General features: G+C 41.5%; 1 protein-coding gene across 1 annotated transcript in view; it reads right to left on the bottom strand.

Annotated features, from left to right (window-relative positions):
* Positions 1 to 1,309: 1,309 nt before the first annotated feature.
* EXD2 (exonuclease 3'-5' domain containing 2) overlaps positions 1,310 to 23,984 on the bottom strand; it is a 61,196-nt gene continuing 38,521 nt past the window's right edge. Inside the window, exons 3-9 of the mRNA XM_069595130.1 lie at positions 21,940 to 22,196; positions 14,910 to 15,036; positions 9,687 to 10,018; positions 8,402 to 8,508; positions 8,011 to 8,146; positions 6,537 to 6,893; positions 1,310 to 4,290 (exon numbers count right to left, since the gene is read on the bottom strand). Of these exons, the coding sequence (XP_069451231.1) occupies positions 4,074 to 4,290; positions 6,537 to 6,893; positions 8,011 to 8,146; positions 8,402 to 8,508; positions 9,687 to 10,018; positions 14,910 to 15,036; positions 21,940 to 22,196 (1,533 nt within the window). The 3' untranslated portion in view covers positions 1,310 to 4,073. The remainder of the gene's footprint in view (positions 4,291 to 6,536; positions 6,894 to 8,010; positions 8,147 to 8,401; positions 8,509 to 9,686; positions 10,019 to 14,909; positions 15,037 to 21,939; positions 22,197 to 23,984) is intronic.

Genomic DNA, 23,984 nt, shown 5'->3' with positions numbered 1-23,984 from the left:
GGGAAATCCCATGGACAGAGGAGCCTGGAGGGCTACTGTCCATGCGTGCTTGCTAAGTTGCTTCGGTCGTGTCCAACTCCTTGGAAATCTATGGACCGTGGCCTACTAGACTCCTCTGTTCATGGGATTCTTCTGGTAAGAATATTGGAGTGGGTTGCCACGCCCTCCTCCAGGGGATCTTCCCAACCAAGGGATTGAACCTGCATCTCTTAAGTCTCCTGCACTGGGAGGCAGGCTCTTTACCACTAGTGACACCTAGGGAGCCCCGGCTATAGTCCATGGGGGGTGGTAAAAACATCAGACGTGATTTAGTGACTAAACAAAAACAATACAAGAATCATTCTTACACCCTCTTATAGTTTATCTCATCCAAGAAAAATTGATTCTCAGCTGCATTCCTGAGGGATGAGGTACTCTAAAAATGACCACGTAAAGAACAGAAAAGACAAGACCAAGAAGAATCCTTTTAAAATACGTAATAATTAGCAAACTAGTAACCTGAGAAACTATGGTACCTCTTAGAGGATGAGACATAATGAATTTAAAAAAAAAAGATGAATGAATGAATGAAAAACTCAGAGAGGCAAGGTAACAAAGAATTTAAATAATAGTCAAATGTTAGGGCCCCTAACATTAGAATAGGAAGCTGAACAAAAGCTCTTTCTGTCTGCTGGGCTCCTGAGAGTCTAAATGAGGGATTAAAATGGCTTTATTTCAACAGAACACGTTTTGTCATCTGATCTCTGTCTGTGACATGGTTAAGAATAAGTAACTTATGGCTGCACTCTTAAGAGGGAAACAAATCCCTGAATATCATGCTTTGTTCGCTTTAGGATGGCAAATCATTAATTGCTTGTTTATCGGGGGGGAAAAAAAGGCCATAACCTTTATTTTAAAATAAAATTTTTTATTTTTAATTAATTTTTTTTTTTTTACAATTTTCTTTTAAAACAAACAGTATTTCCAAAAATCACTGCTGCAAGGAGGAATGAGGCAAGGAAGGAAGGGAGCAGAAGGGAAGAAGAAAAAAGACTCTGAGGCTGCAATCGTAATGCTCAGGCACATCAGAGAGGCCTTTGCTGGGACACTGTCCACTCACTGCTGCTCACAGAGGAGGAAACACAGCGAATGCCCTAGGACATGAGGGAAAGGGTCAAAGGCAAACATTCCCATCACAGAAACCCCTAAAAATGGATATCAATTTGTACTCACTCCAGCAACATGCCTCCCCCTTCTTGCAATCCAATTTCTAAGGTTCTAACCTAAATAAGTTAGCAAAGTTATAGTCAAAGATTTACACACACAAAAGTTCATCGCATACATCATTGATATTAACAAAGGATCCAAAGCAACCAAAAATTTCAACAGTGTGGGCATGGATAATAAAGTAAGGTCGAGTTACAGGAAATCTACTTTCAAAGATTTAAAGAGATAAGAAATTACTTATGATACCATGTTAAATGAAGGAAAAATAGGATACCAAGCTATATATATATGACTCTCAAGCCTGTTTAAATACTACACATGATAAATGCATTTTTAAATACTGAAAGGAAATTCATAAACATACCTGCAGAGATTAGGTTTGTTCTATATGGAGGGATGATGGATTTTCATTCTCTCTTCTCTAAAAAGCATACACATGACTTTTATATCAGAAAAAAAATTATTTTAAAATATGCCTACCCTAAAATAACTCATTTGAGATAGTAACTGTCAGTCTTAGGGACAGGCTGCTAAAGTCCAAGGTCGACTTAAAAAAATGAAAAGATTCAAATCCAAACAGCGTGTGTTCTAAAAAGGACAGAGATTGCGTGTGCCATAGTCCAGATTTTTCCTCTGTCTTGGCTGCTGGCTCTGTGATATTAAGCTCTGCAGGGGGTTCTACTGGAGAACCCATTCCTTCTACCTGCAGCAACCACAGCACCTTAAACAACCTCTTAGGACACGATTCTCACCTCTCAGTGTGAGGATACAGGGAAAGAGAAAGGAAGAGCCCTAGTCTCTTAAGAGAAAGAGGTTTTTCTTATAAAACTTATCAAAGTGACTCAAAACCAGATATACACAATCTGAAATATAAGTCGTGAGTTATGCTCAAGGACCGGGTATAAAAGCCACTTATTTCTCAAAAATGCATATAAAGCAAGAGCTACAGGCGCCCCCTTGTGGCAAGCCTCACTACTACGACGAGGACCCATCCGTTTCCCGGTCCTCTGCCGCGGGCTCCAGTGCAGTTACAGCCCCATAACAACCTACTGTGCGGAACATAGGGCACCCAAAGCAGCTGGTACTATTTGTTTTCAAGACTTTTTGATTTAGACCCCAGAAACACCTATTTGAGGATGGGTGGGAAGGGAAGAGGAAAAAAATGCAAGATGTGCATGGGTGGTGGGCTGCTGTCCAGGGGTCAAAGCTAGGGGTGGGGGGGGAGGCAAGGTGGGGTGGGGTGGGGTTGGATGGGGTAGGGGAGTCTGTGCATACATACCATGGGCTTCCCACATGGCGTTAGTGGTAAAGAACCTGCATGCCAATGCAGGTTAGACATAAGAGATGTGGGTTCAATTCCTGGGTGGGGAAGATTCCCTGGAAAGGAATGCCAACTCACTCAAGCATTCTTGCTTGGAGAATCCCACAGTCAGAGGTGCCTGGCAGGCTACAGTCCATAGGGTCGCACAGAGTCGGAAACGACTGAAGCGACTTAGCACACACCATGGGCTGCCACACGGCAGGGACCTATAGGATAAAGATCTCCCTCCCCAAGAGTATTCACTGATTCTACAAAGTTATAAAGCAAAAAGTTTTACATTTACAATTCGTGAACTTTGTGCTTAGAAGTTGTTTTACTTATCAATGTTAGAGCAGCTATCACCAACTCAGGCACAGTTCCAAAACAGAGTTCCTGTTGAATCTGGCCATAAAGTTTTTTTTTTAAAGCTTGTTAAAATCTTGTAAGGTAAGAAAGTTTTCATTATACTTTAAAAAAGATACTAATCACTAATAAGCTGATTTCATGCTAAAAGTGGTGGCCTCACATTTAGAAAGATGAGAAACACCACCGTTTTGAACATCAAAATGGATTAATTAATCCCAGTGTCCCAGGCAAGATGGGAGATGGAGAAATCCTCTCACTGCAACCTGACCAAATGGCTCTTGGAGAGAATTAAAGAGCTTAAAAGAGGTCAGTATTGCAAATCTGATAGAACACAGAACACTGAAGGGACCAGATACTGATTCTGAGAAAAGATAATCTTCCTCTCAGAAAGGGATTAGCCAAAAACCTTGACGTTCTGGGCAGGAGGATTGCAACAAACAGCCAAAAGCTGAGCAAATCATCCCAGTTCTCTAGGGAGACGGTGCTTGTGCTTCTCTGTGGCCCACCCAGGCCTCTTTCCAGAAAAGAATCCCCTCCAGTGCTAGGGTGAAAACACATGGCAGGAAGGTGCTGCCTTGGTCCTAAACCAGTAAACGGGAGCATTTTCAAGGATGTGTAATAAACCGAAGCAGCCCAGCTGGGCCAGGTCCCCATCCAGGTGAGCTCCAGCATAGCATCAAGCCAAAGAACTTCTAATCATGAGGCTGAACTGGGAATATGACTCCAACCCCTTTCCACCTCTCCAACCTCTAGAAGAACGTTTTATTTTTTTCTCCCTCCTAACAAGGTGGGATTGAAATACTTGACAGTCCTGTTTGAGATAAACCAACATGCTGGACAGGGAAGAAAAAATATTAAAAACTTGAGAGTCTTAACAAGACACTTCAGGAAGAATCCTTCATGTGTCGCCTGTATAGGGAAAGCATTATAGGGAGAGGGGAAAAATATGAAGGCCAAGGTTCCCATTTGTCCAGAAAAAGGCGGAATAAAGAATTCTCACTCTGCCCAGCTGAAATTCAAAACCGGGAGCACCCCTGAAAGCACAGCCTTGCTCCACCGGAAGCATCCTGGGATGATCACGACGGGTTAGTATTGTGAGTTGTGTCACCAGAATTTGACAATGGCATTAAAACAGGAAGAGGTGACTTGGCACCCCCCACTCCAGCTTCCCAGGCGTCCTAACCCAGAAGGGAGGCAGCGATCACGACAGCTTGATGGGAAGGTCCTCCCCGTATTTCCGGAGCAGCTTCTGATGGTTGTGGTCCACCGACCACTGCTGGGGCAGGTGCCTGGGCTGCATGGAGTCCAGGAAGTGCTGCCGCCAGCGGCTCTCCAGCTGCATGAGGGAGCGCAGCCCGCCCTGGGTGTGGCGCTGCACCACCTTCAGCCCGTGAGGAACGTAGTTTTCATTGGAAATCCTGCCAAGATACGAAGGACAAGGGTCTGAGGAAAGCAAGCACAGGACAGCATCTCAACGGCTCCAGGTGCTGTGGGCCAAGGGGCCGCCATGGAGTACACAGAGAGGCTACGGAGTCCTGAGGGGTGGCTACTCTGATGCTTTTAAAAACATCTTTCCCATAACTGACTTTTTAAAAATAGTTTGAACATACTAAGCACCATCGATCCCAGAGAAGGCATCTGGGGATTCTGGGCTATACTTGTCGGAAAGCCACTGCATAACATTCAGCCCTACTATCGGGGGCCCCACTGCCTAGCAGATGATGGGTGGAGAACAGAGGTCTTTCATTTACTCAAGGGTTTCCTTCCTATCGGCTCACCCTTCCTCTTTTTTAATATTTATTTATTTGACTGCGCTGAGTTTTGGTTGCAGCACGGGGGATCGTCAATCTTTGTTGCAGTATGCGGAATCTTTAGCTGTGGCCTGTGGGATCTAGGGCTTCCCGGTGGCTTAGATGGTGAAGGACCCACCTGCAGTTCAGATCTAGTTCTATCAGATCCAGGGGAAGAACCTAGGCCCCAGCATTGGGAGCGCAGAGTCTTCGCCACTGGACCACCACGGAAGGCCCTCGCCCTTCTTTTAAGCTACGCATTCTGATCGATACTTAGTCTTTATATGAGCTCTTCAATCAGCCCACGTGTTCCGGGTTTTGATCACAGTGTAATACCTGAATGTAAAATAAAGGCGGCATATTTCTTTGATGCCTTCATTCTCATACAAAGAAATGCCAAGCCACATCCACAAGACGTGTTTGGGTCACAACAAAATGCTACCGTGGTTGCTCAGTTGCACAGCTCGTGCTGTTTAATGAGAAGATGAAGCCCTGCCTCCTTTCTCACTAAGATGCCTTGTGAACAGTGCCATCAGCTCCTGTGAATGAAAGGATTTCCCTGTCTGGGATTCAGTTCCTCTCCCTGGGTCCACACCCCACTCTCAATCCTCCCTGTCTAGCCTGTTCGTGTCCTCTGGGTATTTGTGGGGCATTTTCTTATTTAGCTCACAGGCATACCATTAACTTGCCTAACTTCCCCCAAATGGCTGTTCTTCTTGGTCCTAGACATCCAAGCCCAGCACCCTCCCATTCAAGGCAGCAAGATGAATTTACTAGAAAGGGGAAATGTAGCTGTTTTAGGTAATACTTTTGGGAACTGGTTAAAGGAGCCAGTCTCCTTAATTCGTAATATAACCTTAACCTTAATTTTGAGGTATCTAAAATAAAGTTTGGAAAATAATCTTAAGAATAATTTTTAAATCTTGAGAGATTTAAAAAAATACAGGATACGATGTTAGCAGAAATCAATAAGAAATCTAAATCCTACCTCACAGGGTTGTTATAAGAAATAATTAAGGCAATTAATATAAAGTTTATTAACTGGGCTAAACAGATTAGCATATCTATAAAAATTTGTTCAATAAATATTAGTTGCTATAATTGTTTATGGTTGGTTTTTTTTTTTAATAACAAAACACTATAGGCAACCAGCAGCACTATCAGGATTTGTGAACTTATCAATTACTTCAATCCCTGGAAAGAACTGACAAGTTGGGAAGCAAACTATAATAGGCAGCCCAGAGTTTTTATCATCTGGGCCAAGTTGCCAGTCATTTCTCAGGACTATAAAATGCCTCTCATCTAGGGACACTGAGTTAAATGATATGAATTCAGTGAATTCAACTAGGTATTCAACTAGGGGGAAAGAGAGAGAAAGCAAGCAAGGAAGCAAAAACTAAAAAGTAATTTAAATAGTAACAGCAATCCTGGCCAGCATGCCATTCAGCAGGCCAGGCAGGTTAGAGACAGGAAACAAGAACCCCTGTGTCTCAATTCCCACCAACCTGAATACGGGAAAAGATGCAAAACCACACACTGTTCGGTGCTGACCGGAAGATTTCCTTCCGCAGAGAAAGCATAAGGTTCAACTCCAGCGCCTTTGAACTCTCCTGCTCATTAGGAAAATGGCTGGACATACGGACATGATCTTAAAAGGTCAAGGACAGGAAGCAAGCCTCCTCTAGAAAGTTAATCAGCAAATAGATTGCTCTGTCCCACCTGCCTGGTTATCTTGAGCCACACAGACTAAGTCGGGGTGAGCCCGAGGCTGCCGCAGGGCACCTGCTCTGCCCTACAGGCACTCAAACCGAGCAGTGGGCGTAAAGACACTGGCCCAGTCCTCACTCCCCTCTGAGCAGGACCGCAGATCCTACCTGGTCTCCAGGCTGGCTGCCTCCTGAAGCATCTCCTCCGTGACTGTGTCTGTGCGATAAAACTCTCGCAGCGCCTGCAGCAGCTCCTCCTTCCGGTGCGCAGGCAGGCTCTCGGCGTTGAGCAGGGCCCTGGCCCCCGAACGCACCTGCCGGCGCTCAGGATCCTCCAGCAGGCGCAAGCCCTCCTCGGAGCCAATGGGGGCCTGGAACTCCCTGGCCAGCTGCTGCTTCAGGTGGTTGTCGTAGTAGTTGGAGATGGCGTGGCAGGAGGTGCAGAGCAGCAGTACATCGTGGGAGTTGTGGTCCTTCATCTCGATGGGGAAGTGCTTCCGGTACTCGTGCGGGATCACGTTCTTCCTAAGGGAGCCGGCACAAGGCAGCGCGCATTAGCTGACGACACAGACTGAACACGGAGTCGGCAGGCGGCCTACTGGGATTCTGATCTGGGCCTAAACACGACTGAGGAGCTGGGGCCCCGCAACCCAACCGCCATGACATAAAGGCCCGACTACCTATTCCAGTCTCCGCCCACCTGCCTGTGGCCCTTGGGTCCCCCTCTCCTTGAAGTGGGCGCAGACCACCGGCTCCCCGACTCCTCTGGCAAGCCAGGGGTAGGAAGAGGCTAATAACCACCTCTGGGAAGGCTGTGCTCCCCAACGGAAAAGTATCTGAGAAATGAAAAGAAATTCCAATGGCCTTTAACATCTAGAAAATAACTCTCTCAAAGCACGCAGCAGGTAACTGCTACTCCCGAAATTTTGGAAGCCTGGTGACCTGTAAGAGCCCATTTCCTTCATCTGAAGACTCCCATACTCTCAAATTATTTCCCTGGTTATTCATCAAAGTCCATCATTGTCTTCTAAGGAGAACTAAGCTCTCAGGGAAAACTGCTGCCCGCCACAACTATTTGTCTCACTTTGCAAGAAGAGATAGGAGCCAAGTGAGTTATCACACTTCAGTAGTCAGGAGAAAGCCCAGGTGTCTGGGTACCCGGGCCCAGTGGTAACGTCACCTTTATTGCCTGGGGACGTTGACGCATAATAATCTCAGACTATTCCAGAGGGTGCCTTCAGGTCACCTGGATACTGATGTACCCAGGGTCACAAAGCCTGTGAGCCACTCAGGGGAGGATCAGGAGGACACAGAAAGGCAGCTTCGGAAGGAACTGGTCTCCGTTCCTTCATGAGCGAAAAGGAATGACTCTCTCATGGCAAACTGTTTTGACAAGAGGGTTTCATTCCAGAAACCAAAAACTGGCTCCGGTAGGGGGCAGGGGGATCATGGCAGGCACCACCACAGCAAGGCCAGGCAGAGTGTCGAAGCTCTCAGGGATGCTGGGATGCCCCCTGGGGACAAGTCTCTAAGCGAAAGGGGGCAGACTCAACCAAGCCCACCGAGGGCCCTGCATGTGGCCTGAAGGGCAACTTCCATCAGAGGCAGACAAGAGGGCAGCCCCAGCTTGCTGAACACTCACCGAATGTACGAGTCTTTCTTGCCACACACCACACACAGGTTCTCTTTAACCATCAAGTAGTAGTCTCCTGGGGATTCGGGTCTGCCCGCAGGTTCAAACTGCAGCTTGACCACAAAAGGCTCTTCACTCACCAGCTCTTAGAGGAAAGAGGCAGCATTAGCGCGTGACCACCCGCCCACCTCTCCCTGAGGGAAGAAGCACCACCTCAGTGGTTCTCTGCTGTATCCTGGGCAGGGATCACTATTTCTGGGCTTTGAACAGCTCCATCCTGCGTGTGTCTAGGGCTCTCTGCCTTCTGCGCATCGCAACCCTCTCCATTATCTTAGGCCCACTCCAGTCAGTACCCGCATGCACCTAATTATAAATCAAGTAAGACGGCTGAATCTCAAACCTCCTATGCCTTTGTCCAGGTACCACTGAGCCTTTCTTCGATCACAAGTGCAGAGGGGCTGTCCATCAGGAGCGTGGAGAAAGCAGTTATCGTAGAGAGGTGATTTTCTGGGGGGAAGGGAGAGAGAAATCTAAAATGTGGAGCAAACTATTGATCAAGGTATCAGCTACCTTCCTATATTCTGAGTGACCCAAGCCATTCAACACTAGGGTCATATGTTACATTTATGGGGGACAAAAAAACATGGTGAGAAACCATGTTTATTCCTCCATCTACAATGGGCTAGGAAAGAGAAATTAAAGTGAATTAGTTTATATCATTAGTTTTTATATTTATAGATTGGGAAATTGGGGAGTAAGTTGGCTAGTGTTTACATGGTTCTACCATGAAAGCAAGCAGGAACAGAACATGAAGAAATTTCCCTGTAATCACTGGATTAAACCAAGTCAATTAAAATTCAAGCTAAAGTAATGAGTGCCTTGTGGATTTATTTCTGGCTCATATGCAATACTTGCTTCAATTTAATCATCCAATTCCTAAAGGCATTTTGCTTAGAGGAACCAAACTTCCACTTCAAAGTATTTATTAGTCATCATTCTTCAATAGAGACATAAGCTGTACAGGAAAATTCTCATTGACTAGAGAATAACATAAGTTTAGGGCCTGGATACCATTCTAAACAATCAAATGCCAAATGAGTAAGAAATCAGATGATTCATTTCTCCTGAAAAGTCTGAGGCACTTCATGTTACTTTGCTCTCCTGAGGCAAGCAAGGAATAATAATTATACCCCCTGGTGGCTCAGATGGTAAAGAATCTGCCTGCAATGCGGAGGATCCAGGTTCAATCCCCAGGTCAGGAAGATCCCCTGGAGAAGGGAAATGGCAACCCACTTCAGTATTCTTGCCTGGAGAATCCCATGGACGGAGAGGCCTGGAGGGCTACAGTCCACGGGGTTCACAACTGAGGGACTACACTTTCACTTTTCTCATCTATAGTAGAAATACAGATCTAAGGTTGTATCAAGGTCAGTGGCAAAGCTAGGTTAAGCACTCCTCATTTCCACTTCCACTGCTCAAAAATAAAACAGTAGAAGGGTAAAAGGGAAAAGTACACAAATAAAGGCTAGCTCCAAATGTCCTTAAAGGAAAGGAAAAATAAAAATCCTCGGAGAGCCTCTGCCATCTTACCACACAAGCCTTCTTCCCAGACCCAGGGTAAAGCATCATGCCTTTTGCTGCAGGCTGGGCCACTGAACCTACTAGACACAGAACGACTCAGTTACCTGGCAGAATAGCCCACTCCCAGGGGCTTTCTTTTATGTTTTCTGGGGTCTCTCCCTTGGTGGTTGCCTGGCATCGTTCCATCAGCTTTGGACTTCTTATTTCTTGTCTTCTGCTGAGATTCTGTTGCTTCCCCATTAACCTCTTCTCCTGATCGGCTAAGCCCTTTGCTTCGGAATGGGATATCTACCACATCCTGACATTTCTCTAAGATTTTTCTCCAGACAATGTGGTCATCGTTTTCTTCTAGAGTCGAATTCCTAGAGAAAGGGTATCCAAGAAGATGGAGAAAGAGAGCCACTGAAATCTGGGCATCCCTGGCAGCATAAATTACCTAAAGAGAAAAGTCAGAGATCAGTAGAATCCAGAAGGCGAACCAGAGAGAGAGCAAGTTCAAAGTCAGTCACAAAGGTAAGAGACCGCTTCCAGGTTCTAACTCAAGATGCACAGTAACTCAGGTACCATCTACTCCTTAAAACCTTTTCATTACAAAAAAATCAAACTAGACAAAAATAAATCAAGTGGTATAATGAATCCTCATTTAACATAGAATAATGACTTATTAGAATAGGTCATGCTTGAAATTCCTAATCTATATAAATCAGTGAAGTTTCCTTCTATCTGCTATCTGTCTTCTATGTATTCTATCTTCTATCTGTCCAAACCTGCTGGACAGATTTTCTTCCAGCTTGGAGTAGGGTGCTTATCACAGGTCTGACAGCTAGTACATGAATTTCACTTTGGAAATGGTCATCACCTAGGACAACTGACACCAAGATTCATTAAGAGGCCTGTGTGACTACTGATCAGAAGCAAACTGCTGTACATACTAATATGATGTGTAAAACAAGAAAAACAGCTTCAAACGTGGACCTCAGATCAAAAGTCACAAGGGTCTATTTCTGGAATTTATGTATTTAACAATACTAAGTCATTCTCTCAAGCAACTAGGCACAGGCAAGCTGGTCATAAATAAAAGTAGTCAAAACTATTAATTTTATTAATAGCTCTTCCTAACAAAGCATGTAAGGACTTTAATTAAAATTCCTTTAATTCACCTTTAATAATCAAGCCTGGTAAATAACACTATTAGTATGGATCTTTTTTCTGTGTGTTCTTTTAGAACAACAAAAAAAGAACAGAATATTAGAAAAAGAAATTTGGATAAAATTTTCCACGTAGAAAATTTACAACCATCTACATATCTGTCAGCAAGCAGTCTTCCACAGGAAAAGAAGGTGTTTGAATGTGAAGAGTGGAGAATACTTTTTTAACAAATTGTTTTCAAATGATAAGGAATCCAAGGCACTTTCAACAAATGGTGCTGGAGTAGCTGGCTATCTACATGCAAAAGGATAAATTTGGACTCCTACTTCAGACCGCACACAAAAATTAACTCAAAATGAATTATGAACCTAGGTGTAAGAGCTAAAACATATGATTCTTTGAAGAAAACATAAGAGTAAGTGTTCATGACTTTAGGTCAGGCAACAATTTCTTAGATATGACAGCAAAGGCATCAGGAATAAAAGAAAAAAACAGATAACTGGACCTCATCAAAATTAAAACTTTCATGCTTCAGATGATCCCATCAAGTAAGTGAAAGGAAAATTTGCAGAAAATGGGAGAAAGTATTTATAAATTATATATCTGATAAGAGATTAGCATCCAGAATATATAAAGAATATGTATGCATACACACACACACACATATCTGTGAAAACTCAACAATTTAAAAACAAACAACATAATTAAAATGTGAACAAAGGATCTGCATAGACATTTCCCCAAAGAGGATACAACATTAGCCAATAAGCACATGAAAGATGCTCAGCATCATTGGTCACTAGGGAAATATAAATTAAAACCAAATCAGACACAATATGGAAAATTGGAACCCTTATACATTGCTGGTGGATTACTTTGGAAAATAGTTTGGCAATTGCTGAAACAGTTAACATAAAGTTACCATATGACTCAGCAATTCCATTGTAGGCTGTTTACCCAAGAGAACTGAATATGTATGTCCACATAAAAACTTATACACAGATATTCAGAGCGGCATTATTCATAACAGCCTAAAAAAAGGAAAGCAACTTAAAACTCTACCAAATGATGGACAAATGTGGTCTATCTATACAATGAAGTATATTTAGCAATGAAAAAAAAATGAAGTAACAAGTCACATGAGTTACTGCAGTAAACTCACATTACTGCTTTGTTTTACTGAGTGTACAGAGTTTGGGTTTTGACAAGTGTAAGTTATATAGTGGCTAAATCACAGAGGATCTGGACCTAGTAATATCAGGGGTGGCAGAGGTTGGGGGCAAAGTGGGCAAAAGAGGGATTATGGGAAAATCTACATATTAAATAATGAGATAACCAGCACCACCTCTTCCACTCAGCTACCAGAATATAGGCTGTAGGCTTATACTTCTTGGGTAGAAGACTAGAAGATTCTAGTGGCCTGAGAGAAAAGACTTACAGTTACTGACATTTGATTATAGCTTATAGTTACTGATAATAAAACTCACTAGTCAAAAAAATTTGGCCATATGTGCTGTGCTCTCATGCCATTTCTTTAAATGTCAAGTTTAAATATTATTTTCTATATCTTACAAAATCTCATTAAGCATTATGCTTATAATTAAAAAAACAATAAACATTTTGAATGAATAAGAGTCTTTGGAAATTCTGAACTTTCATAACAATATGGATCACAAATCTGGTTTCAAATTTGGTGGCAATTAACCTTTTCTCCCCAATGTTTTATTTTGAAAGTTTCAAACCTACAGAAAAGAATGACAACTAACATTCACAATTGTCAACATGTGCTTTATCTCTTTATAATACATACACCAAATACTTCTCTTTTGGCTGAACACATTTCAATATTGAGTTGCAGCTACTATGATACTTCATCCTTAAATACTTTGGTGCATATCTTCTAAGAACAAGGACATTCTCCTACATAGTCACACCACTGTCACACCCACTTTAACGCTGATAAAAGACAATAATACACGGTTGCCTTCTAATGTCTCCAACTGTCCCAAATATGTCTTTTAGAGATGCTGCATGACTCAGGATTTTTCGTATATTTACAGAATTGTGCAACCTTCATATATCAATTTTAGAACATTTTCATCCGCCCAATAAAAAATCTTCTATCCTTTAGCAGTCATCCCCTACTTCTTCCAGTCCTAAGCAACCACCAATTTGTTCTGTCTCTACAGATCTGCCTGCTCTGAACTCTTCATATAAATGGACTCACACAATATGTGATCTTGTGTAACTGGCTTCTTTCACTTTTTAGCATAATGTTTTCAAGACTCATCCATGTTGTAGCATGTACCCTTTTAACTGTTGAATGATATTCTATTCTGTGGCTATACTGTATTTTATTATTCATTCATCAATTGGCACTTGATTCAGTTGGCCAGTAGATTCAATTGGTGCTTTAATGTCTCCTTCATAAATAAAAATGGATAGGCAAGGATCTAAACATTTGAAAAAAAAATCTTTAATATGAAAGATAAAGACCAAATCAAACATTTAAAATTAAAAATTCAGAGGAAAAGGAGGCAATGCAGGAAGGAAAAAACAAAAACCTTCAGAACCTTTAATACTCTAAGATAATAGAAGATATTATTAAACAAAAATGAAAAGTTATTTTAAAGGTGAATATTCAGAGAAGACAAGGAGCTCTTATAACAATAGGAATAATTAAAAATGTGAGTGACATATTGAAAGATAAACTTGAAATTTCCCAGAAGATAAAAAATATAGAGATGGAAAATCAAAGAGAAAACATTTTACTAAGACAACAAGAAGATTAACTCAAGGGATCCAATATACATACAATACGAATTCTAGAAACAAAAGAAAGGGAAATTTCCTAAGAAATGTTATGAGGGTGATACCCTGAACTGAAAGACATGAGTTTCCAGATCGAAAGGGTCCACTGAATTCTAAGACTATAGGGGAAAATGTCTCACACTAATGTATATCATCATGAATTTTAAAACTAAGAATAAAGAAGAAAAAACGAGTCACATACTCAGCATCAACACTGGAAGCTACAAGCAGCTCTGTCTTCAGAGTTCTGAAGGAAAATGATTTCCACCCTAAAATGCTATCCTCAGCCAAAGTATCAGTTAATAGAGAGGAAACAAGTATCTTTTCAGACGTGCAGCGTGTCATAAATTAACTTCTCATTCTCCTTTTCTTAGGAAGCTATTTTCAATGTATTCCACCGGGATAAGAAAGTAAAAAGACACAAGATTTGTAAAACAGAGGACATGCTATAGCAGAGAGGTGTAGAGAATTCCCACTCTGACGGTAAACACAAACAGGATGAGAGTCTGGCAGGCAGGGCTACAGAGCAACCAGTCCTGAAAGTAACAGAAAGACCAAGGACTCCACGAGGGCCAGCTCCAAGGGAAACTTAAATGACTAAGTTACCTGACTGTGTCTGAACCAGCAGAGAGGAGAGCCTGCAGTAGACATAGTTAACAGGTATACAGAAAACTAAGCAAATGAAAATATAAATGACTACTCCTGGGAAATCAAAGAGTTGTATAAGAAAAATACTTAACTGCAATTGACTATGTGGAGCAGCTATAAATAATATCAATATAAGTAGATATTAATCTGATAAAAATGATGATTTACCTCTGTTGGGAGCATGGGGGAGGGAAGAAGTATCTGTATGGGGATACAGGAATTGCAAGAGCACTAAATCTTGCTGTTTTCCACAGCAAGAAATCAAAAGATAATATGTAGAAAAGGAAAGAGTAATATATGCAATTTTACAATATAATGATAATTATCAGAAAAAAATGAAATTGGTTGCCTCTGAAAAGAAGGAAGAGCAATTAAGAATGAGGGAGGAAGGCAGGAGAACTACTTGCTGTTCCTTATAATAAGTCTTATAACACTGTTTTTTTAAAGTATGCATTTTTATTCATGATAAAAATTTTACATTTTTCTGAAATCCCTGGCATATAGTAAATGCTCAAAAAAAAAAAAAATAGAACAAGGAGTCTTACCCTTTTATTCAAGTGGCATGTACATTATTATAGAGCATTTATCTTGAGTATCATCAAGGAGGCTATTTTAAGGCATTTCCACCCAACATATATCATTTTGAGGCTTAGAGTTTTTAATTATACTTTACAAGCAATGACTCTTCCACTCTTCAGCTACTCTGATAAGAGAAGTACCTGGTCCTCAGAAAGATTCTCAGCATCCCAGTTGCTGCAGCGAAGCAGAAGGGACTTGTCAAGAGGAAAGTTCAAAACAGTCTCAGAGAGTGATTTCAGGCTAAGCCCATTAGAGAGCAAATTGTTTCTACAAGAAATAAATAAAACCATGTGTCAAAAATGGGCAAAGGACAAGAACAGGACAATCAAAAAAGGCACATAAATGGCCAATAAACAAATGACAGATACTCAATCTCACTACATCAAATAAAACAAAAAGTATATACAATTTTAACCTCCATCAGATTATGAAGATCTTTAAAAATAACTACATCTAGTATTGTGGAACATGAAGAATTAAATTACAGTCTAATCTAAAATTTGTGAGCTGAACATCTGTTCAATCTTCATGAAAAAGTTTGTCAATAAATGTTGTTTGCTGTTCAGTTGCTAAGTCGTGTCCAACTCTTTGTGACTCCATGAACTGCAGCACGCCAGGCTTCCCTATCCTTCACCATCTCCCAGTTTGCTCAAACTCCTGTGCATTGAGTCAGTGATTGTATCCAACCATCTCATCCTCTGTCATCCCTTTATTCTCCTGCCTTCAATCTTTCCCAGCATCAGGGTCTTTTCCAGTGAGTCAGCTCTTCCCATCCGGTGGCCTAAGTATTGGAGCTTCACCTTCAGCATCAGTCTTGCCAATAATATTCAGGGTTGATTTTCTTTAGGATTGACTGGTTTGATCTCCTTGCTGTCCAAGGAACTCTTAAGAGTCTTCTCCAGCACCACAGTTTGAAAGTATCAATTCTTCAGCACTCAGCCTTCTTTATGGTCCAGCTCTCACATCTATACATGACTACTGGTAAAACCATAGGTTTGACAGTACGGATCTTTGTCAGCAAAGTGATTTCTCTGCTTTTCAATATGCTGTCTAGGTTTGTCATAAACCTAGGAATGTCTAGGTTTCCCCATTCTTCCAAGAAGCAAGCAATCTTTTAATTTCATGGCTGCACCCACCATCCACAGTGATTTTGGAGCTCAAGAAAATAAAGCATGTCACTCTATTTTCCCCTCATCTATTTGCCATGAAGTGATAAAACCAGATGCCATGATCTTTGTTTTTTTGCTGAGTTTTAAGCCAGCTTTTTCACTCTCCTCTTTTACCTTCATCAAGAGGCTCTTAAGTTCCTCTTCACTTTCTGCCATTAGGGTGGTATCATCTGCCTATCTGAGGTTGTTGATATTTCTCCCAGAAACCTTGACTCCAGCTTGTGATTCATTCAGCCCAACATTTCACATGATGTAGTCTGCATATAAATTAAATAAGCAGGGTGACAATATACAGTCTTGACTCCTTTCCCAATTTTGAACCAGCCCGTTGCTCCATGTCCAGTTCTGTTACTTCTTGACCTGCATACAGATTTCTCAGGAGGCAGGTAAGGTGGTCTGGTATTCCCATCTCTTTAAGGATTCGCCACAGTTTGTTGTGATCCACACAGTCAAGGCTTTTTTAGCTATCAAAATTTTGAACAGGAATATTCTGTGATTTGATAATTCTACTTCTAGTAAATTATCCTCAGGCAAATGTACATAAAACAATCTTCATTACAGCACTATGTATAGTAGCAAAGAACTGGAAATAATCTAACACCCTCAATAGAAGACTAGTTAAATATTCATGCAATTAAATTCCATATAGCTGTTAAAAATAAGGATGTGGATCTATATTGATGTGAAAAGATGTCCATGACATATTAGCAAAGTAAAAAGCGATTATGAAAGAAAACGTATGTTATGAACTCTTTGTATTAATATATATACAGTACACAATAAATGTGTGTATGTGACTCTAGGTATGTGAGAGAGAAGAAGCACAAAGAGTTAAGTAGAAAAATATTAATCAAATGTTAGTGATGCTATCTCTAGGTGTAGGGTTTGGGGTGATCAGAAATCCTTACATTTTTTATATTAGAATTGGCTAGTGTTTGTGCATTACTTTTCAAATTTGAAAAATATGATAAGGCTATCTTCACTGAGGGAGTGAAGATACCATAAAATCAAATAATCCTCTACTCTTTTAACACTTTCTGATTAAAATAGCTGCAGGGAGGCGAAAAAAATTAACTTAGCCAAAGATTGGAGAGTTCAAACAAAGGTTATGTAAAATTCAGAATATATCAGTCCAAAAGTAAAAAGAACAAATCAGTCTACACAAGTGAGGCTGACTTCCTGGTTACCAGGTGAGAGCTTAGAAGTTTTAGAGGAAGCTAGGAGATGAGGTTCCCGTCAGTTGTTAGATATACAGGACTCCCTCAGTTACTCTGAAAAATGAAATCATTGTAATGATAAAGAAAAGGAAGTCTTTCCTTACAAAAACAAGCAGTAGGTTGATGGATTTCATCACCCCCAAACGGCAGCACTGACTAAAAAGTTAAAAAAAAAAAAGTCCAGATATTCTTATGTGAAATATATAAGGTCAGGGTCCAATTGATGGGAATGAAGACTTTGGGGTAAACAAAGTACTTTCTCTTTAAAATCTTTTCATGTTTTCCTTTATAATAGTAATTATAAAAGAAATGAATGCTTATTGTTAAAAATGCAGACAACAGAGAAGAGTAATCGGTGAAAAGTAGAAGTCCTCCACCCCCTTACTTCCATTCCTCAAGAATATGACCCTTATGAGTTATGCTGCGGCCCTTCCAGACACTTTCTACAGATAAGCAAAGAGGTGGCTAGATGGGGGAGCAGATACAGTGTTTTAGTATTTGTTCTGGTTTTGTTCTGAAACTTACTCTATCACTTAATGCATCGGGGACCTCCTTCCATGACAGTAAATACTTACTTTATCCTTTTTTGTTTATTTTTTAAATTTTACTTCCGGCTGCATGGATCTTGGTTGCTGCGCACGGGCTTTCTCCGGGGCTGCTCTCTAGCAGCAGTGTGCAGGCTTCGCACTGCAGCGGCTCCTCTTGTTGGGGAGCACGGGCTCTATGCACGTGGGCTTCAGCAGTTGTGGGCTACAGGCTTAGTTGCTCTGTGGCATGCGGGATCTTCCAGGACCAGGGATTGAACCTGGGTTCCCTGCATTGGCAGGCAGATTCTTGCCACTGGACCACCAGGAAAATCCTTATTTCAATCTTTTTAACATCTATCCAATTTATCAAGGCTTGGTATTTTGTAATTTTTGAAATCATTACCCTCATTGAAAGACAGCACTTGGTTTTTATTAATTCAATTCCATTTAGGTCATTAATCTTTTTTTAAATGTCATATTTGGGCAAGCTTCACATTTTTTGAGGATGAATTAAAAACAAGAGGCCATCTTTGCCACTGCAAAGTTTCACTAGGAAACATTCCAGAATCATACACAAGTTTCAATAATTGCCTGGAAAATCCCATGGATGAAGGAGCCTGGTAGGCTGCAGTCCACAGGGTCGTGAAGAGTCGGACACGACTGAGCGACTTCACTTTCGCTTTTCACTTTCATGCATTGGAGAAGGCAATGGCAACCCACTCCAGTGTTCCTGCCTGGAGAATCCCAGGGACACGGGAGCCTGGTGGGCTGCTGTCTATGGGGTCGCACAGAGTCGGACACGACTGAAGTGACTTAGCAGCAGCAACATACAATAAAAATATAGAGAGCATGAAGAAAAGAGAACAGCGTTACCAAGAAAATTTGTGTTCCTTTCCAAAGTCAAATGAAAGTATCAATCTCTTATAGCCAACATCAGGGACAACCTATAGCTAAAAGTGTTAAGTATAATGTCAAATTTCTTCTACTATAATGTCAAAATTTTTAAATTTTACTACTAAAGTATTCAATAATAAAATAAAGAATGTTTAAAATTTTATAAGATTTCATTAAAAATTAAAAAGCTTAATGCTTCATTCTTATATCTAGAGAAGTTTACAGTAATATTCCACTTTGGCCAAATTTTTATTTTGACACTTGGCCATTCTGCATTTAGCCATGTGAGCAAGGGTACTTATAACTTCTATACACTCACAATGCATGGGTGTGTGCTCAGTTGCTAAGTCATGTCTGACTCTTTTGCGACCCCATGGACTGCAGCCCTCCAGGCTCCTCTGTCCATGGGATTTTTCAGGCAAGAATACTGGAGTGGGTTGCCATTTCCTTCTCCAGGGTATCTTCCTGACCCAGGGATTGAACCCGCGTCTTCTGCACTGCAGACAGATTCTTTACCGCTGAACCATCAGGGAAGCCCACATACTCACAAAGAGGGCTGTAACTGGATAGAAAGTGATCTGGAAGGACAAATCAATCGAATGATCATGGTGCTGAAGGTGGCAGTAATGATGAGGATGATGACTGAAATTTACACATCACTCTGACTATATGTCAAACACTATTTCTAAGTTCTTTACATAGTTTAACCCATTCAATCCTCACACCAATCCTATGAGATGGGAATATTGCTATTTCTACTTTTTACAGACAAGGGAACTGAGGAATAGTGAGGCTCAGGAACTTGCCAAAGGTAACACAGCTGTTAAGAGGAAGATGGGGACTCCCGCCCACATAGTCCGCTCCAGAGTCAATTCCTGGTGGCTATACACACGTCCTCTAACAGCAGTAGCTGGGCACTATGGTGACCCAAGAACAAAAGAGCAGATAAAACCAAGGAGGGTCTTGGAAAGGAGGAATGGAAAAATCAGGCCCTTATTGCCTTTCCCTCCCCCATGAGGTAATTATTAATGCAGCAGTATAACCTGTCTTCCCTCCTACCCCATAGGGAGGAGGTATTTGCCTTACTCTTCCCCCCACCCAGTATACATGCCTCATCCAATCAGCAAATGACCCGCAAGACCCCATCCCACTCCTTGTACTCTGCCCTGGGTATAAAAGTGGACTAAGGATCCCCATTCAACATCAGTTCCCTTGAGCTGGTCCACTAACAGCGTCTCCCACTCTAATAAACTTTATTTCCTCTCATTCTGTCTCATGTTTGGAAATTCTTTTCCAACCCGCGCCCGGACCATGACAGGCACCTCTGGGGAGCCAGTGCTAGGGGGAGGAAGGCCTGATGGAAAGTGGCTTTTGCTGGTAGACTCCAAATACTTTTACTGAGCTAAAAAAATTATATAGTAAATATTTTAATATATTACTAGAAAAAAACTGACACTTTATGAGTTTTATTTACTAAGCCAAAATAGAATTTCATTTAATACTAAAAAACTATGATAAACATAGATTTTAATCAGGCTTTCTCTTGATTTATCAAATCATCCAAATGTTTAGTATCAGTGTCTTGGAGAAAGTCAGGGATAAGGGCTGTTTCAGTTCACACTAATAAAACGTGGACCACAAATAATCATGAAAATATACCTTTAAAAAAAGGTAGAATTTCCCTAATAATAGAATGCGAAGGGAAAGGACAATTTCTTCCTCTCAGTGAAGCATTAGGTTTCATCATTTTTGGCCTAAAGCATGGTTTGTACATTCAAATGTTTATCAGGATGAGTCAGGGGTTACAGCAGGAGAGGCGGGGACTCTGGCAAATTGAACAAAACATGCTCATCTAAAGAGGACAGCGCTACCCGCCAACTGTTACCACCCAGAACTGGCTTCATGTAGTCAAATCACCTAAGAGAAGCTAGAAATACAGATGTTTACCTTAAATCTTCTGGACTTATACTAAAATTCCCCCAAATATCATCAGTTCAGTTCAGTTCAGTCGCTCAGTCATGTCCGACTCTTTGCAACCCCATGAATCTCAGCATACCAGGCTTCCCTGTCCATCACCAACTGCCGGAGTTCACTCATACTCACGTCCATTGAGTCGGTGATGCCATCCAGCCATCTCATTCTCTGTTGTCCCCTTCTCCTCCTGCCCCTAATCCCTCCCAGCATCAGAGTCTTTTCCAATGAGTCAACTCTTCTCATGAGGTGGCCAAAGTACTGGAGTTTCATCTTTAGCATCAGTCCTTCCAATGAATACCCAGGACTGATCTCCTTCAGAATGGACTGGTTGGATCTCCTTGCAGTCCAAGGGACTCTCAAGAGTCTTCTCCAACACCATAGTTCAAAAGCATCAATTCTTCGGCACTCAGCTTTCTTCAGAGTCCAACTCTCACATCCATACCTGACCACTGGAAAAACCATAGCCTTGACTAGACGGACTTTTGTTAGCAAAGTGATGTCTCTGCTTTTCAATATGCTATCTAGGTTGGTCATAATTTGCCTTACAAGGAGTAAGCGTCTTTTAATTTCATGGCTGCAGTCACCATCTGCAGTGATTTTGGAGCCCCAAAAAACAAAGTCTGACACCGTTTCCACTGTTTCCCCATCTATTTCCCATGAAGTGATGGGACCAGATGCCATGATCTTCGTTTTCTGAATGTTGAGCTTTAAGCCAACTTTTTCACTCTCTTCTTTCACTTTCATCAAGAGGCTTTTTAGTTCCTCTTCACTTTCTGCCATAAGAGTGGTGTCATCTGCATATCTGAGGTCAGATGACACCACCAGGCCAAAAAAAAAAAATCTGCAACTCTAATTTGCCTAAGGAGTTCATCAGTTTACAACCTGTAGCTTATAGAGAGAGACACCTTATTAATGTTTCACTAAAAGACCAGTTCTAGGTAGCTAAAGTTTTCTCAGAAGGTGGAAAATTTCCTCACAAATTCAACAGGCATCTCAGATGCCTCTAAGCTTCTAAAGTATTTTAGAGGCTTCATTATTGAATCTCAGTAAAAGGCAATGGCACCCCACTCCAGTACTCTTGCCTGGAAAATCCCATGGACAGAGGAGCCTGGTAGGCTGCAGTCCATGGGGTCACTAAGAGTTGGACATGACTGAGCAACTTCACTTTCACTTTTCACTTTCATGCATTGGAGAAGGAAATGGCAGCCCACTCCAGTGTTCTTGCCTGGAGAATCCCAGGGACAGGGGAGCCTGGTGGGCTGCCGTCTCTGGGGTTGCACAGAGTGGGACACGACTGAAGTGACTTAGCAGCAGTAGCAGCAACCTACAACTTTTGCTAAAATATTCGCCCCACAGGTACAGGAATCCAAGTGTTCATACAAACCATACCTCTGCCTCATGGCTAGATATCGGAGGTCCAGGCACCCCTTAACGATGAGGCCATAATCCTGTAGAAGCTTGCTGGCGTCTTCTGAACACCCTACTCCGACTTTTAAAATTGTGCTGTCTGCCAAAATGTCCAATAATGTTTTTGGTAGTGTTTTTCCTCCACAGATCAGCTTGGGCAAGCGAACCAAGACACAGAAGCCACTTGGAGAGGCCATCTGAAGGAGTGACAGAGGACTGGCTTTGCCTTCCGAATTCACCTGCAACAGAGGAAAAGAGGGCCACAGCTCACACTCCAGCACAGCACCAAGAACAACGTGACACTGTGACAGAAACGTCTGAGAGGTGCTCCCTTGACTTCCCAAAGAGAAGAGCTGACCAGTTTGGCTCAAACCTAAGGATGAGCCTTTGCTAACAAATGCAATGGACTCTGAAACAGCAGCCTAAACAGGTTACTGAGGGCCCAAATATGAGCCTGAAATATGAGCAGGCCATAAATAGTGACCAGCTGACCTGGAGGAGCACTGGGACACACACACTGGCAGAGTCATGTGAAACACATTGGTTTTAAAAAGCTAAGGAAATGAGCGCCAAATGAGAATACATTCTTCATTTTCTAGACTCTTTAATGTGCATGCTTGTAAACTGACTCATTTATAGGGCATCACTGGCTGTAGATCTGATTTTCACAAAGAGGCAGGAAATACAATACTAACAAGAAATGGGTACCTGCCAATATAATAAATCCTTGTAGCACAAAGTGCTTTCTCAGCATTTTATGTTCATAAGCTGTTCATAAAAATGTATACTGAGCATAAGCTAGGATTCTTATATCTTAAGAGATGAAAATAACTTTACATATTAACTGATTTAGTTTTAATTTTTTTGAAGTAATAGATAAATTCGAGAAAATGCTTACAGCTAAGGAAATTATTCCTAGAAAAATTTACATACAAAATTCACATTAATTCAAGGTCCCCTAAAGCTATCCACGGAAGCCAAGTTAAGCATTCAATAAATTTCAGTCCTTCTCATTTTTCAGGAGAAGAAATGTAAGGGTTACAAATGAGGTAAACTGCCTAAACATGGAGAAACTGGGGCAAAGTCAGAACTGGAACCTGAATTTCCCAATCTGTAGAATGTAGAACAAATAGTCTAGACCAGGAATCATAAAATTAGGAGGGACTGCATCTTCAGCTTCTACTTCTATGCTAAGTAAAACCATGGTTTGACTCACAAAAGCTTTAGGAGTTTCCTTCTCAGGCACTGCTTTATCAATGAGGGCTATTCCATATCCTCAAATGAAAGCACGTCAGTTGGATGCCCAATGTGTCTGTTTCTTGGGGCTCAGCCAAAGTCTAAAAGATCTAGAAGAAATTCAACCACTGGTCCCTGTTCTATAATATTCACCTGGATGTGGCCAAATCACCTTTTTTTAATTAGTACATAATTCCCTCAATGTATAACATCAGGTTTCTCCAAGAAAAAGTAGAAAATCTCCACTTCTAATATTTAGCACTGCTGCTGCTGCTGCTAAGTCGCTTCAGTCGTGTCCGACTCTGTGTGACCCCAGAGATGGCAGCCCACCAGGCTCCCCCACCCCTGGGATTTTCCAGGCAAGAACACTGGAGTGGGTTGCCATTTCCTTCTCCAAAGCATGAAGGTGAAAAGTGAAAGTGAAAGTGAAGTCGCGTTCGACTCCTAGCGACCCCATGGACTGCAGCCTACCAGGCTCCTCTGTCCATGGGATTTGCCAGGCAAGAGTATTGGAGTTGGTTGCCATTGCCTTCTCCGTTAGCACTGCTAATTTGATATAATACTCACTGCTAATTCCTAAGGCCAGGGATCTTTGAAAATCTTTTCAATCAAGTTCCACTGTCTAAAATACAGTAAATAAACAGATAGATAAGTTATCTTTTTAGTACTGTTTCTGGATTGTGCTTAAGATCTACTGAATGATAATTAAGGTTTTTCCACTAGGAATCCAAATGTTTATGATTCCAATAGGTACCCAATTTATACTCAATGTATAATTGGAAGAATAATGC

Source organism: Ovis canadensis, chromosome 7 (genome assembly GCF_042477335.2).
Source record: "Ovis canadensis isolate MfBH-ARS-UI-01 breed Bighorn chromosome 7, ARS-UI_OviCan_v2, whole genome shotgun sequence".
Classification (NCBI taxonomy): domain Eukaryota; kingdom Metazoa; phylum Chordata; class Mammalia; order Artiodactyla; family Bovidae; genus Ovis; species Ovis canadensis.
The sequence above is the reverse complement of the archived record's forward strand: the minus strand, read 5'-3'. Positions and strand labels throughout refer to the sequence as shown.